The 15596-nt window shown below is 40.2% G+C and overlaps 3 protein-coding genes across 3 annotated transcripts; 2 read left to right on the top strand and 1 right to left on the bottom strand.

Annotated features, from left to right (window-relative positions):
- Positions 1-3042, top strand: LOC146682588 (uncharacterized). The gene is made up of 3 exons (XM_085445865.1): positions 1-1481; positions 1798-1933; positions 2216-3042. The coding sequence occupies exons 1-3, from the start codon at positions 886-888 to the stop codon at positions 2966-2968; spliced, it is 1485 nt and encodes a 494-aa protein (XP_085301991.1). The 5' UTR covers positions 1-885; the 3' UTR covers positions 2969-3042.
- A 46-nt stretch (positions 3043-3088) lies between these two features.
- LOC146682587 (uncharacterized) lies at positions 3089-9766 on the top strand. Its single transcript, XM_085445663.1, has 5 exons — positions 3089-3288; positions 3623-3714; positions 8018-8212; positions 8301-8377; positions 8634-9766. The coding sequence occupies exons 1-5, from the start codon at positions 3138-3140 to the stop codon at positions 9607-9609; spliced, it is 1491 nt and encodes a 496-aa protein (XP_085301789.1). The 5' UTR covers positions 3089-3137; the 3' UTR covers positions 9610-9766.
- Positions 9767-9784: 18 nt separating this feature from the next.
- LOC146682586 (uncharacterized) lies at positions 9785-12925 on the bottom strand. Its single transcript, XM_085445662.1, has 3 exons — positions 11713-12925; positions 11261-11396; positions 9785-10978 (listed from the first exon to the last, which is right to left on the bottom strand). The coding sequence occupies exons 1-3, from the start codon at positions 12306-12308 to the stop codon at positions 10226-10228; spliced, it is 1485 nt and encodes a 494-aa protein (XP_085301788.1). The 5' UTR covers positions 12309-12925; the 3' UTR covers positions 9785-10225.
- Positions 12926-15596: the final 2671 nt, after the last annotated feature.

Genomic DNA, 15596 nt, shown 5'->3' with positions numbered 1-15596 from the left:
TTGTCATTCCTTTCAAATCAAAGATTTTAGTAGCAATTATTGTATTAAAACATTGCACAGGCGTTTTACTCTGATTACACAAACTTCATGTAGGAGTAGGTCACAGATAAGAGGTACTAATTTGTAAATTTGACCTCTGACCTCACAGAGATCAAATGTGACAGGATATTTGTACTCTAATTTTCATACCATAAGGCGCACTCAAAATCCTTTAATTTTCTCAAAAACTGACAGTGCACCTTATAATCCGGTGCGCCTTATGTATGAATTCTGGTTGTGCTTATTGACCTGGAACCGATTTTATGTGCTACACGGTGCTCAAAAATCTGTCAAAAATTGTTTTAATACGACTTTGGATCTCGTGATCATTGCGCTAGCCGTAGGTCAGCCGTACCTAGAGATGATCATTTCCATATTTGAAGATCACCTCTTCCCTAAAAAAAAAGAAATCTACTGCCAAGGTTCTTCTCGTGGTGCGTTAGAGCCGAGGATGATGAAGACGCAGAAGCTAAAGCAATTTCTGAAACACGTTTAGAAGAATTTAAAAGTAATATATTTCCAATACTGGAGAAAAAATCATCATCTGGCATTAGTGTCAGCACACTCATTCAGTGTAAAAAATCAAACTTGCTTACAGTCATTTCTTTCACAATTCAACAATAAAAGCTGAGTTGCCCCATAAACTCAAATACATTAAGGGTTTCAACTAATCCTTTAACGTTTTGGAGCAAAAGTTGGTCTCAGATGAACTTTATTGCTGGCAAAATGAATGAATAGACTACTTGCACTAGGGCATGTGACGTATTTCCGTTTCCAAATAGTACCGCTTGTGCGTTTCCGGTACGTTTGCTTATCTATCGGTAGCTATGCTAATGTCGCTTCAGAATGAGTATAAAAAGGAAAGTATTTAAAACAGAACATTTTCAAAAACAGGAGAAGAAATACTCCGAGCATTGCTGTGTCCCACTTTGTTCAGCTTCAGCCAAATTTAACGGCATACTAAGTTTTCATGCCTTTCCGACCCATTCCGACTTGAGAAGACAATGGCTGGTAAACATACGCCGGGATCATTTCACGATTACCTCTCACACCAGGGTCTGCTGCAGACACTTTGCCAGTGATCAACTCATAGAGCCAACAACCCTCGATGGTCGAAGGCGGCTTATTAAAGGTGCTGTACCAACACTTTTTGAGTGGAATGGCTATAAAGTTGAACCACCGCGGCGTAGTGTTTGGGAGAGAACGGAGCGACGCCCTGAACTAGTTCCTCCTGACAATCAAGAAGAGCACAGTCTTACAAGAGATCATGACTACTGCTCAGTCCCTGAGCCATCTGCATTGGACATATCTGCATCAGCTGCAGAAGACCTGTCCAAAGACGTGGAGACTCTGAGGAAGGAAATACAGGAGTTACGTGTCCAGCGAGAATTTGGGTTACAGCGTTTTGCTGGCTCCGACACTGACATCCGATTCTATACCAGGTACATCTAAGTTCTATTCAAGCTAACTGTTTAAAATATACCAAGGTCACCATCAGTTAAATTTCGAAAGTTTTTCCAGTCTTAATGAAAACAAAATAGAAATTTACTTTTTCTCTGCTGATTGTATGTTTTATGTAGATGCTTTAGTATTTAAACAATATCCTAATGCTACAGGTAAAATACAACACCAAATACTCTTAATCAGACTATTTTATACAGCATTCCATTAGCATATTTGTCACAGTTCACATTATTTTTATGTCAGTGTGTAATGTTAATTAATGATTGACACGATGTATGTCTCTCTCGTGAATAGATTTCCAAGCTATGATCATTTGATGGCATTCTGGGTTTTGATTGAGCCTTGCATCTATAAAATGATCCGGGTTTCAAGAGCCAAGTCAGCTGCCAATCGGAACGAAGAAGTGTTGACACCTGCACGCACATCAACAGTAGGTTATGGGTTTGTTGGTAGTTAGAACTAGAGGTGTAATGTTATTGTATTTATGTACAATAACATTACTTTATGTACAGTAGCATACATACACAGGTGTATGTATGCTAGACTCAGTATCCTTTACATACATACACCTGTGCACTACAGCACCTCATTGTTTACCCCATGGTACAGTATGGTATGCCTAACCATTACAAAACATTTAGCCAAGAAAAGCATAATTTTACTAGTTCATAGCTTAAGGAGTAACATTTTCCCTTTTGTTTTCACCTTCCAGAGGCAGCTGCTACAGCCAATTGACGAGTTTTTTCTTTTCCTGGTTTTCCTGTCAGTTGGTTTGAAGGAGAGGGACCTGGCACACCGATTTAACATACACCAGTCCACAGTGAGCCGCATTATTGCAACATGGACAAATTTTCTTGCCACTGCACTGGGGTCTCAGTGCATCTGGCTTACACGTGAAGAAGTGCAAGCTTACCTCCCTGAGGAATTCAAAGATTTCTCAGACACCCAGATGATCCTTGACTGTACAGAGCTGAGGTGTCAGACACCATCCTCACCACTTCTCCAAAGTGAAATGTACTCTTCGTACAAATCCCACTGTACGATGAAAGCCCTGGTTGGCATAGCTCCACATGGTCCAGTGACATTCATCTCTAATCTGTATGCTGGTTCGGTTAGTGACAAGGAACTATTCAAACAATCAGGCATTGCTGAGAAGTTGACTGAAGACATGGCAGTGATGGTAGATAAGGGCTTCCTAATCACTGATTGTTGTAAATGCAAAGTGTACTGCCCACCTTTTCTATCTAAGCAGAAGCAGATGCCAGCATACCAGGTTAAGGAGACGCAGGCCATAGCCAGACTCAGGGTACATGTGGAGCGAGTCATTAGGAGGATCAAACAGAACAAACTTTTTGATAGCATCATTACCATGTCACATGTTTATAATATCAACCAACTGTTTGCAGTGGCATGTATGCTGTCAAATTACCAGAACACAGCATTAGTTAAAAAATGGGTTAAGTGAGACAAGATGGATTTTTCCCAAGACACCAGTGCCAGTACAAGTAACTTATGGAAAATGACCTGCAGCTGAGGCCACTACAGTTGAATTTTAGTGCAAGTAGTCCACTACTTGCACTAACACTTCCACGTTCTATGTAGTCCTGCTCCAGTGCTTCCGGTGCGGTTAAACCATGGCGACGTTCTACACTCGATGCCTACAAGAGCTCCCAAAATTGAACATCACCGATGTTCATCGGATTTGCAGAGTGACGACTACCCCCGCCAGCAAATTAGATAAAGGATTTAAGTTATATGCTGCATCTTATATACACAACTACGAAGGTAAGAAAACGTAAATTAACCGACAAAGAAACGCTAGCTAACGTCAAATGCAAACACTACGTTACTCCGCTATGTCCTTCATTTGATGTCAGTTCTCTACATTACATGTTTTCTTAAACGGTGTTTTATGTCGTCCTAAACTATAGTTGAGGTTTTCTTAACTAATGTCACTTTTGTTGTTAGACACTGTTATATTAGCGTTAGGTAGTTGGCTAACTATGGAGGTAGTTAACTACCTAATGCTACTCTTGCTAAGTGTAAAATATATATGTTTAAGACATGCTGAAATGAGTAATACAGAAATAATGCTAATGGTACTTGTATCTTTATTCAGTGTCCAATAAAGACAGGTTGTCAGGGGAGGTCGGTGTGAGAGCCCTGTGCTACAGGTCGATGAGGAAGAGTGAGGCACCACACAGACTAAGTGTAGGCAGGAAGCTGTGTAAAGTTGTTAATCCCCGTTCTGTGGGGTTCAGTTCATTTAAGCATTAGTTAAGGTCATTCCTAAAGGCCCATCAACTTGAATTTTTCCTTGTCTCCCTGCTTTATCACTCCTAATTTGACTAGTCAGATAGTTAAATCAACGTGTGTTTGGGTGATCAGAAACATTTGACAACAAGTTAATACTGCAAATATACACAATCTAAGTTATTACAGTTATCAAGCATGGTTAAGTTGTTTTAATAGGGAGAGAAGGAAACACTAAGCATTCAGGAGGGTACGTAACCATAACACTGAACTTAGAGCTGGGCGATAGAACGATAACGATATGTATCGCGATATAACTTTGACTCGATAGAGAAATTAAGCTATCGCGATAGACCTCGCCGCTCTTGTCCTCAAGAAAGAAAAAAAAAGAAAAGAAAAAAAAAAGGTCAGCCAATCCAAATTAAGTAGCGCAGAGCCGAACCAATCACAGCCGCAGCATCACGTCGTGTGACTTGTTACGTACAGCACAAGTGCCAAGCCTCACGTGTGTTTGTTTGGGAAGCAGCCAGCGGGTAATGGAGCCAGCGGGTAATGGAGGAAATGAGTGTGCCGACTAGAAAAATCAACCGAGCGTGACCGAAGAGAAAACAGATGATGGTTCCAATGCCGGAGAGATTGTCGAACGGAAGAGCCATAGAAGTTCCGTAGTGTGAAGGTATTTCGGCTATTTCAAGTCTGACAAAAAACAGAGTAGCGTGCACAGTAAATTGTGCCGAAAGCAAGTCTGGAAATACAATAAACTGGTGCATGCGTCACACTGTGCGCCACGTTATTGTTTCGGTGAAATGAATTTCTACAATACTGTTACTGTTAATTCTACTCTCTGCAGTGTTTAAATGCTTACATATACACAAAGTTACTGTCCCTCCACACCAATGGCGTGTCCAGCGGGGTGGCCTGGGGGGGCACAGGCCACCCCCCAAACCAGACTGGCCACCCCAGGTGCCACCCCAAAGGCAAAACAATAAAATTCAATCAAATATCAAATGTCCGATTATGTTTTCACGGTGACGCTCAGATATCCGAGTGTAAGTGAATGCAGCATCACTTCTGCGCTATGCGCATCACGTTAGCAAAGGTAGGAGAGCCAAGCGCAAAAGACGGCACTGCAGGAAACAATTTTTCGGTGAAAGAAAATGAGGACAGAATAAATGTCCCGGTAAGTAATATCAAGTTTGTTGAGTTTAGTAAACTTCAGTGAAATTAGAATACCAAGGAAAAAAATAACACTTAAAGAATTATTGCAGCTGTGGAATATTTCAGACAGTATGCTACTGAGGGCAGCTAACATAAGAGTTATGAGTTATAAAATATAATCTAAGTCGTAACATTGCTGTATGGAGCTACAAATTTGGTTGCAGGTTAACATAGCTGGACTGGCCATCGGGCATATCCCCAGTGACTTATTTTTTATTTTTTTTGTAATGGCATGAACAATGAGAGGTGGTGGATTGGCCAGATGCAGGTCGATGTGTAGAAATAACTCCGTTGTTTGGTGGTGGCTATGGCGGGGCTTCCACAGAGGCAACAGGTGGATGAGGGAAGGGGAGGCAGGAGGAGAGCCCCGAGGCAGCCGCCAGTCCGAGTGTCAGGTGAACTGAACTTCAGGTAAGAAGTTATGACCTGCAGTCTATCTGGGTCAGATATAAACCAAGTTTAGGTGGAGTTTATTTTCATGTTGCTGACTTTTTACTGTCAGTTGCAATAACTCATACTGCGTTCTAGCCAGCTTGACGGAGTTTTTATACAGCTGGGTGGGTGCTATGATGTTACTGATAGTGAACTTTATTTTATTCATAAGGTTAGTAGAGTTGCCAACGGCTCCTTAAAAAAATGGAATGGTCCCTCATTCAGAGAAAATATTACGCGTTTCGTATTGAGCTGAGAAGAGACGCAGTTTGTCCCGGACTTTAGCTAGAATTGGAAAAAAGACACAAAGCTGGATTTATTCTGTCTTTATGCTGCACAGCTGCCTCTTCTCTCATTCTCTCCCCCTCCCTCTCCTGTTGCTACTTCAATCATGAAACTGATCAATGATCAGCTGATCGGCTTTTCTCTCTTGTTTGTTTATCGCCCACTTTGCGCCAGAAAGAGGAAACCAGCAGATATTGCGCTAAACAACAGCAGCACGTTTAAGCTTGATCAGCTGTTGTTAGAATGTATTTAATATTAATTTCTAGTATCAGCTGATGTTTGCTGGAGCCACAGCTGTAAAGCTGCTGGTCATGATGTCGGTTTAGATATGTGGTGAGAGGGAAACATGAAGATGAAACCAGGAGATGTCCTTACTGAATCATCAGAGCTGAACAGGTGATGGAGAAACAGGTTTACCTTTTAGGTGACATGAATGAGTTGAAGTTATCAACTGTTTCTGAGAGATAAATAACACCAGGATCCTTTTTTATGTAGCTGACAGCTGGTAACTGTGCAGGGGCGGGTCTAGCAAAGTTTTGCCAGGGGGCCAGGTAGGGCATTAACAGGGAAAGGGGGCACAAAGAAATACTTTTCTTTCTTATTCTCATTTAAAATACCTAGTTTTTATTAAATAATTATCTAAATCTTACAACCAAAGTTTTTATCTGACGTAAAATGTATAGAAATCATACATATACCAACAAGACTGTACATCACTGTCACAACAGCATTTGTTTTCATTCAAAGTCTTTATGGCTTTAATACCTGGTGGGTCGGTCTGTAGTAAAAATGCCCAATTTTTTTGTCCCAGTCCAGCCCTGCAGGTTAATACTGGCAGTGTCACCATGCCAGCTGACTGTATTTTATCATCAGCCAGTGTTGTTCTTTATCAATATTACCAAAGTTTACCATAAGGCAGCATAGAAAGTATTTACTTGCTTTCAGGTTTTATTCAAATGTTAGTCTTTTCATTTGTTTCCCCACTTTTTTCCTGTTTCAAAATCAAACACCAGTTTGTGAGAAGATTATCTTCTTTTTTTAACAGGCAGATAAAGTTTTGCATTGGCATTGGCTAATTTGTCAATTGTTTGTTACAAATGTTCGTATTTTAATTTTCAAAAATGTTTTTGCCCAAAACATATGTGCACTATATGTCAGTAAAAATACTATGCAAATATTGATGTCCTTGAATGCTGAGTAAACACTGACAAAGCACTGATTGTATCTCTTGTACTTTATCAACGCAGTATCTAAAAACTTTGCACCGTAGTGGTTAAAATCTCATTCTAATAAGAGTTAAAAGTGCATTTGGTTATTAGGTTTATAGGATTATTGAATTATGGTTAAGGGTTGGTAGAATTTTTTTTTTTAAACATTATCTGCCAATTAAATCTGCCACCCTTCTCCAAATCTGTGCCCCTACCTGGCCCCCCCAACAAAAATTATATAGACACGCCACTGCTCCACACATACGACTCGGTTCTGCTTCTATGCCCCAGCTTTGTTTACTTTTTCCCACCGAGGCTTCTAGACTTCTGATTGGCCAACATTTCGGCACGGTTAGGAATCTAGCGCCACCTGCTGCTTTGGCATGTTCATAGCAGCGTTTTCCTTCATTTCTGCCTTTATGTGTGGACGGGATTATTTTTTAAAACGAAAACGGAAAATCTCCGTTTTCAAAAATACCCGTGTACGTGTGGACGTAGCCTCAGTCTCTGACTGGAAGCGCTAATTCGTCATTCGGCTTTTGTCAGACTAAAGTAACTGTTAAAACTGTTTGAAAAGCTCAGCTATACAACAAGGAGAGATTGAGAATTTCCTTTTAGTTCTCAGTTTATTTGATATTGACAAAAGTTAGTCAGTTTTGTCTGTTCTTCTGTAAAACAAACTAAGATTTATTTTTAGAATTAATATTTTGTTTCTAAGTGGAATTGACAATTTAGTCTGTTTCGTTTGTTCTATTTTGAAACTTAAACGCTTTAGCGGCTGCCTTTTGTGTAGTTTGCAATATTTGCCTTTATTTATCTGAAAAAGTCTCATGTTCCTTAAGTACATCTACCCTGTTGAACTTATTATGGGAAATAAATATTTAAATAAAAACAAGCTGCTGATTATTTCACATCTTACTTGTGAGCAACGGCACATTTAAATCTTACAAATATAGTTATTTGGCTTATATCGTGATAGATATCGTTATCGCCTGAAATGAAAAAAACATATCGTGATATGAAAAAATCTCATATCGCCCAGCTCTACACTGAACTATGTTCCTGTTCGGCTCTTCCATGAAGATGTTACATTTTTAATTTTCGTTCTTTCTTCTTAGATTAAGCTTCTGGATTCATCGCCGGTGATACTGACACATAGCCAGTGCTCCTGTGTGGCAGGCGCTGTTATGTGCAATCACACAGTGGCATTGCTCTTCCAAACAGCACACTACTCACAACTCAGAGTGCCGGTTGTCCCCCCTGTGCATAGCTGCACGGAATCTGAACAGCAATGGCACAAGCCACGGACAGTGGTAATTTAAATGAGGTTAAAGTTTTTGAATTAGTCCATGTTTACATATGAACAGCAACACCATCCATAGTAAATGTGTCTTCTGTTAGGGTGTGAGGCCAGGACCCATCAACTCCATGATCTTCACTAAGCCAGTACCAAATAGGATGGCCCAGACTGGAGTACGGTAATTACATTTGTAAAATTTGGTTTCATGTGTTACAAATGTATGTTGCTATTTTTTTCATACATACATGTGTCAGAATAGGTATTAATTTACATACAACATTACACTTTCTGAAGACGGCTAACTCAGTCATGTACATATACATCCCAGTCTCTAACTTATGCACCACTGTTTTACACCTTTTAGTTTTTAGTTTAGTTGTTGTTCAGTATAATAACCTTCTCCCTTACATTATTGTCATTGATGTTTTCTTTAGGAGTGGCTTCTACAGAGGCATGGTGGGTCCGTTACCAGATCCCTGCTTGTTCAGAATAACGGAGGCATATGCAAAATGTAATATTGAGGACAGGCCACTTGTGACCACAATGAACATGAGACCTGACAAGCCCCTTGTGGAAAGTGCCTTTGGGCTGGTGCAGGAGGGCAGTGTTCTGTCATATCAGCAGCCGGTTTTGACAACCCGGTACATCACACTACACCGCGATGCACCACCAACACCGCACTTGCCTCTGGAGGGGTATGACATCTTGCCATCAGATTGTGTGTTTGTGTGCTCAGAAGAAGAGCTTCTGCATCTGAAAAGCTTGTCTGTAACTCTGGAAATGGCTCACAAAATAGAGGAAGCTACACGTGAGCAAAGCTCTTCGTCTGAGTGGCATCAGCTCCGCAGGCCCAGAGTGACTGCCTCTAGGTTTCGGGAGGTGTGTCACGTCAGAGGCCAGAGCTCGGCCGAGTCACTAGCAGAGCGTATATTGAAGGGAACAAGGCAGACAGCAGACATGAGGAGAGGAACTGAGATGGAGCCTGCAATAGCAGCAGAGTATAGTAGGCTAATGAATGTTAACTACTCACCCTGTGGTCTGGTCATTCACCCCATTGCCCCCTGGCTTGCTGCATCTCCTGATGGTGTTGTTTTTGACCCCAATGAATACCCCCAGTTTGGCTTCGTCGAATTCAAATGTCCCAATGTACAAAACTTTATTGACTGCAAATATGTGCAGATGGAATGTGGTACCCCTAAACTAAAAAAGAGCCACGCATATTACTGGCAAGTGCAAGGACAACTGCTCATCAGTGGGATGCAGTGGTGTGACTTTGTTGTGTGGGCACAAGAGGACTACCTAGTGCAAAGAATATACATGGATACAGATGTGCACAATGCAATCAGAGAAAAGGCAGACTATTTCTTTTTTTACATATATATGCCAAGATACCTGTGTTTGAAAAAATGAACAGTGAAAACATAGCAAAAAGAAAAACAGATCCTTCAGGCTGGCTGGAACAAAATAACTGATGTTTTATTTTCAATATATTTCATGAATTATTTTGTTGTTACATGTTACTTTTATGTGACATCAATAAACTGTTATTTAAGCAATGGCATCAATTAAATTTTTAAAAACACATTAAAACATTGAATTTGTGCAGAACTTATTTACATGGTAAGTATTTAAAACTCCATGCCTAGCATACTGATATACATTTAGACAATAACACAACTGAACTGTAGAAAATGACAAATGGTATTTTTGATGTTACAAAAGTTCAATGTCACTTATGGTTTTAAAACGATTTAGTGATTTACTTTATAATTTTGATAAATAGTTTTGTTGAATCTGAATAGTAATAATAGTAATATAATTAAACAGTATTATTAACATTAAACATTTGCAATGAATTTGAATTATCAATAACTGAAACTCAACTATCGGCACTCAAGTACCAGTTCTGTAATCAAGTATTGTCAGCTGAGAAGGAAGAAATGCAACTGTAGTGGCCTCAGCTGCAGGTCATTTTCCATAAGTTACTTGTACTGGCACTGGTGTCTTGGGAAAAATCCATCTTGTCTCACTTAACCCATTTTTTAACTAATGCTGTGTTCTGGTAATTTGACAGCATACATGCCACTGCAAACAGTTGGTTGATATTATAAACATGTGACATGGTAATGATGCTATCAAAAAGTTTGTTCTGTTTGATCCTCCTAATGACTCGCTCCACATGTACCCTGAGTCTGGCTATGGCCTGCGTCTCCTTAACCTGGTATGCTGGCATCTGCTTCTGCTTAGATAGAAAAGGTGGGCAGTACACTTTGCATTTACAACAATCAGTGATTAGGAAGCCCTTATCTACCATCACTGCCATGTCTTCAGTCAACTTCTCAGCAATGCCTGATTGTTTGAATAGTTCCTTGTCACTAACCGAACCAGCATACAGATTAGAGATGAATGTCACTGGACCATGTGGAGCTATGCCAACCAGGGCTTTCATCGTACAGTGGGATTTGTACGAAGAGTACATTTCACTTTGGAGAAGTGGTGAGGATGGTGTCTGACACCTCAGCTCTGTACAGTCAAGGATCATCTGGGTGTCTGAGAAATCTTTGAATTCCTCAGGGAGGTAAGCTTGCACTTCTTCACGTGTAAGCCAGATGCACTGAGACCCCAGTGCAGTGGCAAGAAAATTTGTCCATGTTGCAATAATGCGGCTCACTGTGGACTGGTGTATGTTAAATCGGTGTGCCAGGTCCCTCTCCTTCAAACCAACTGACAGGAAAACCAGGAAAAGAAAAAACTCGTCAATTGGCTGTAGCAGCTGCCTCTGGAAGGTGAAAACAAAAGGGAAAATGTTACTCCTTAAGCTATGAACTAGTAAAATTATGCTTTTCTTGGCTAAATGTTTTGTAATGGTTAGGCATACCATACTGTACCATGGGGTAAACAATGAGGTGCTGTAGTGCACAGGTGTATGTATGTAAAGGATACTGAGTCTAGCATACATACACCTGTGTATGTATGCTACTGTACATAAAGTAATGTTATTGTACATAAATACAATAACATTACACCTCTAGTTCTAACTACCAACAAACCCATAACCTACTGTTGATGTGCGTGCAGGTGTCAACACTTCTTCGTTCCGATTGGCAGCTGACTTGGCTCTTGAAACCCGGATCATTTTATAGATGCAAGGCTCAATCAAAACCCAGAATGCCATCAAATGATCATAGCTTGGAAATCTATTCACGAGAGAGACATACATCGTGTCAATCATTAATTAACATTACACACTGACATAAAAATAATGTGAACTGTGACAAATATGCTAATGGAATGCTGTATAAAATAGTCTGATTAAGAGTATTTGGTGTTGTATTTTACCTGTAGCATTAGGATATTGTTTAAATACTAAAGCATCTACATAAAACATACAATCAGCAGAGAAAAAGTAAATTTCTATTTTGTTTTCATTAAGACTGGAAAAACTTTCGAAATTTAACTGATGGTGACCTTGGTATATTTTAAACAGTTAGCTTGAATAGAACTTAGATGTACCTGGTATAGAATCGGATGTCAGTGTCGGAGCCAGCAAAACGCTGTAACCCAAATTCTCGCTGGACACGTAACTCCTGTATTTCCTTCCTCAGAGTCTCCACGTCTTTGGACAGGTCTTCTGCAGCTGATGCAGATATGTCCAATGCAGATGGCTCAGGGACTGAGCAGTAGTCATGATCTCTTGTAAGACTGTGCTCTTCTTGATTGTCAGGAGGAACTAGTTCAGGGCGTCGCTCCGTTCTCTCCCAAACACTACGCCGCGGTGGTTCAACTTTATAGCCATTCCACTCAAAAAGTGTTGGTACAGCACCTTTAATAAGCCGCCTTCGACCACCGAGGGTTGTTGGCTCTATGAGTTGATCACTGGCAAAGTGTCTGCAGCAGACCCTGGTGTGAGAGGTAATCGTGAAATGATCCCGGCGTATATTTACCAGCCATTGTCTTCTCAAGTCGGAATGGGTCGGAAAGGCATGAAAACTTAGTATGCCGTTAAATTTGGCTGAAGCTGAACAAAGTGGGACACAGCAATGCTCGGAGTATTTCTTCTCCTGTTTTTGAAAATGTTCTGTTTTAAATACTTTCCTTTTTATACTCATTCTGAAGCGACATTAGCATAGCTACCGATAGATAAGCAAACGTACCGGAAACGCACAAGCGGTACTATTTGGAAACGGAAATACGTCACATGCCCTAGTGCAAGTAGTCTATTCATTCATTTTGCCAGCAATAAAGTTCATCTGAGACCAACTTTTGCTCCAAAACGTTAAAGGATTAGTTGAAACCCTTAATGTATTTGAGTTTATGGGGCAACTCAGCTTTTATTGTTGAATTGTGAAAGAAATGACTGTAAGCAAGTTTGATTTTTTACACTGAATGAGTGTGCTGACACTAATGCCAGATGATGATTTTTTCTCCAGTATTGGAAATATATTACTTTTAAATTCTTCTAAACGTGTTTCAGAAATTGCTTTAGCTTCTGCGTCTTCATCATCCTCGGCTCTAACGCACCACGAGAAGAACCTTGGCAGTAGATTTCTTTTTTTTTAGGGAAGAGGTGATCTTCAAATATGGAAATGATCATCTCTAGGTACGGCTGACCTACGGCTAGCGCAATGATCACGAGATCCAAAGTCGTATTAAAACAATTTTTGACAGATTTTTGAGCACCGTGTAGCACATAAAATCGGTTCCAGGTCAATAAGCACAACCAGAATTCATACATAAGACGCACCGGATTATAAGGTGCACTGTCAGTTTTTGAGAAAATTAAAGGATTTTGAGTGCGCCTTATGGTATGAAAATTAGAGTACAAATATCCTGTCACATTTGATCTCTGTGAGGTCAGAGGTCAAATTTACAAATTAGTACCTCTTATCTGTGACCTACTCCTACATGAAGTTTGTGTAATCAGAGTAAAACGCCTGTGCAATGTTTTAATACAATAATTGCTACTAAAATCTTTGATTTGAAAGGAATGACAAACAAACACGTTCAGTCTAAGCTGAAAATGTATACATTTGTGTGACAATGAAAACACGCAGAATTCACAATATAATCTTTTTTGGATCTTTTTATTGATTAAAAATACATTTAGAGTGCCCAATACGATAAGTTGTGTATTAGATGGCACAAAACAAAACCCCAATAATTTGACAATTCCCTCTGAGCAAGCACTAGGCGACGGTGGGGAGTAAAAACTTCCTTTTAACAGGGAGAAAACTCCGGCAGAACCAGGCTCAGTGAGGAACGGCCATCTGCCTCGACCGGTCAAGGGTTTTTAAAATGACTCGATTAGATGTTAAATAAATTGAAACTGAAAATGCTACGTCCAGATGAACAGAATCTACTTTTAGGGTCTTACATAACAGTAACCAAGTATTTTCTGCCTGCGATCCATACAGCATGACCCGCACAGAGAAAGAAGCTTGTCATGAAATGTTCACTTTCCAATACAGTGATGGCATGCTCCTTGAAAAGCTTTACAATTATATCATCTGCATATTCATGGTCTAATTCCATGAATGTCAGTATGACATCTGGCTCTTTCCATTTGTGTATTAAAGAGCTGTAAACCATATCACTGATGAACATCACATTATCAACTTTGATCTTTTTAAGTCTAGGCCAGAGTTTTATGAACAGCCGTTGGGTGATGGCATCAACTTTTTCCGTAGAGGAAGGTGAACTGGCATTTTTAATGACAAGTGTCACCACCTTCTTGATGCAGGCTTCCACAGATAACCTGTAATTTTCAGCCTCTTCAGCTTCACACAGGGCTGGATTCTGGGTCCTCCTCGTTCAATCCGGTTGTTCAGTCTGACGTCACTAGCCATGTCTGGACCTAAACTCCGCTGCAGGTTCACATGTCAAACGATCACTATGGCATTACTGAGAGTTGAAAAACTGTCTAAAGTCTTTCATCTTTAATAAAATGATCAGCGTTCTGTTCTACCAGGTGTAACAATTGAGTTTAACATCCAGGCACCCATGAAAACGAAATTTATGACATTTAACGGAGTTAGAAGTTAGCAGGGAGTTAGCTCGCTAGCTTCTATCTAAATACAATATAGCATGTCCTGACCGCGGGGTTTTGGAAACAAATTAAACCCTACAGCTCTGCTATCACTTCCAGCATAAATGAAGACAGGAAACTAAACAGCAGTGACGTTTGTAGGGTTACTGAAGTTGGGCTAGCTGGTATATAATGATGTGCTACGTGACCGCTAGCGACACAGCTATGTTAGCATAATATAAACAAGCTAACTTTTTTTTCCCCCACTCGATAAAGTTAACGTGAGTGTTCTCAGTGGAGGACTCCACCACCCCGTTCACACAGAAACTAAACCACATTTTTTTGGCTAAATATGATTTGAACAAATTAAACAACATGGCAGCGGGGGCCCCCGAAATTATTTATTTATTTTAAAAAGCGGTGGGGGGTTTGCCATGAGCGAGCTAGCTTATTTTGTCGGGTTTCTTTCGTTCGGTGGTATGGCGAACACCCCCTACATGAAATACACGTAGGGGGTGTCGTGGAGGCTTGTCAGACATGAGCGCGCCTGTTTGGAAGGGATGCTTGTCGGATTTACATTATTTTGTGACATGGCGATTTTTATACGAAAACTTTAAAGCACTATTTCATGATGGAAAACATTAAAGTTGCTCACGAGGGCATTCAAGCAGCACGATTGAGTAAAACAGTCTAGGGGGGATCTTAAATGAGGTAGTAAACACATATAAATGCACATTAAAAGAAACAGTACTTGCCTTCAGAAAGTTGAGATGAACACCTTAGCTGCATCCAGCTCCTGGCGTAAAAAGCCTCGTGTTCGCATTAAGGCAGACGGCCAGGTGGCTTTCAGTCCTTGCAAAAGTGCATCGTAGACCCCGTAGTATCCAAAAATATGACATGCGCATGCGTGCTCAGGCACAGAAAGGCGCCAACAGCTTCAACTCATGTAAAACTTGAATTCATTCATTTTGCCAGCAATAAAGTTCATCTGAGACCAACTTTTGCTCCAAAACGTTAAAGGATTAGTTGAAACCCTTAATGTATTTGAGTTTATGGGGCAACTCAGCTTTTATTGTTGAATTGTGAAAGAAATGACTGTAAGCAAGTTTGATTTTTTACAGTGAATGAGTGCGCTGACACTAATGCCAGATGATGATTTTTTTCTCCAGTATTGGAAATATATTACTTTTAAATTCTTCTAAACATGTTTCAGAAATTGCTTTAGCTTCTGCGTCTTCATCATCCTCGGCTCTAACGCACCACGAGAAGAACCTTGGCAGTAGATTTCTTTTTTTTAGGGAAGAGGTGATCTTCAAATATGGAAATGATCATCAAATCAAATCAAATCAAATCACTTTTATTGTCACATCAC

The sequence above is a fragment of the Copadichromis virginalis genome, linkage group LG22 (assembly GCF_057382275.1).
Source record: "Copadichromis virginalis isolate Kocher_CV1m ecotype Utaka linkage group LG22, C_Virginalis_male_GT1.1, whole genome shotgun sequence".
NCBI lineage: Eukaryota > Metazoa > Chordata > Actinopteri > Cichliformes > Cichlidae > Copadichromis > Copadichromis virginalis.
This window is presented reverse-complemented; position numbering and strand designations above follow the sequence as displayed.

What these genes read in the sequence shown, in the direction of transcription:
- LOC146682588 (XM_085445865.1), top strand. Translation starts at nt 886, where the DNA reads ATGAGTATAAAAAGGAAAGTATTTAAAACAGAACATTTTCAAAAACAG. An exon ending in GACATCCGATTCTATACCAG is followed by an intron (nt 1,482 to 1,797) that starts GTACATCTAAGT and finishes TCTCGTGAATAG; the next exon opens with ATTTCCAAGCTATGATCATT. An exon ending in CACCTGCACGCACATCAACA is followed by an intron (nt 1,934 to 2,215) that starts GTAGGTTATGGG and finishes TTCACCTTCCAG; the next exon opens with AGGCAGCTGCTACAGCCAAT.
- LOC146682587 (XM_085445663.1), top strand. Translation starts at nt 3,138, where the DNA reads ATGGCGACGTTCTACACTCGATGCCTACAAGAGCTCCCAAAATTGAAC. An exon ending in AGGCACCACACAGACTAAGT is followed by an intron (nt 3,715 to 8,017) that starts GTAGGCAGGAAG and finishes CTTTCTTCTTAG; the next exon opens with ATTAAGCTTCTGGATTCATC. An exon ending in ATGGCCCAGACTGGAGTACG is followed by an intron (nt 8,378 to 8,633) that starts GTAATTACATTT and finishes TGTTTTCTTTAG; the next exon opens with GAGTGGCTTCTACAGAGGCA.
- LOC146682586 (XM_085445662.1), bottom strand. Translation starts at nt 12,308, where the DNA reads ATGAGTATAAAAAGGAAAGTATTTAAAACAGAACATTTTCAAAAACAG. An exon ending in GACATCCGATTCTATACCAG is followed by an intron (nt 11,397 to 11,712) that starts GTACATCTAAGT and finishes TCTCGTGAATAG; the next exon opens with ATTTCCAAGCTATGATCATT. An exon ending in CACCTGCACGCACATCAACA is followed by an intron (nt 10,979 to 11,260) that starts GTAGGTTATGGG and finishes TTCACCTTCCAG; the next exon opens with AGGCAGCTGCTACAGCCAAT.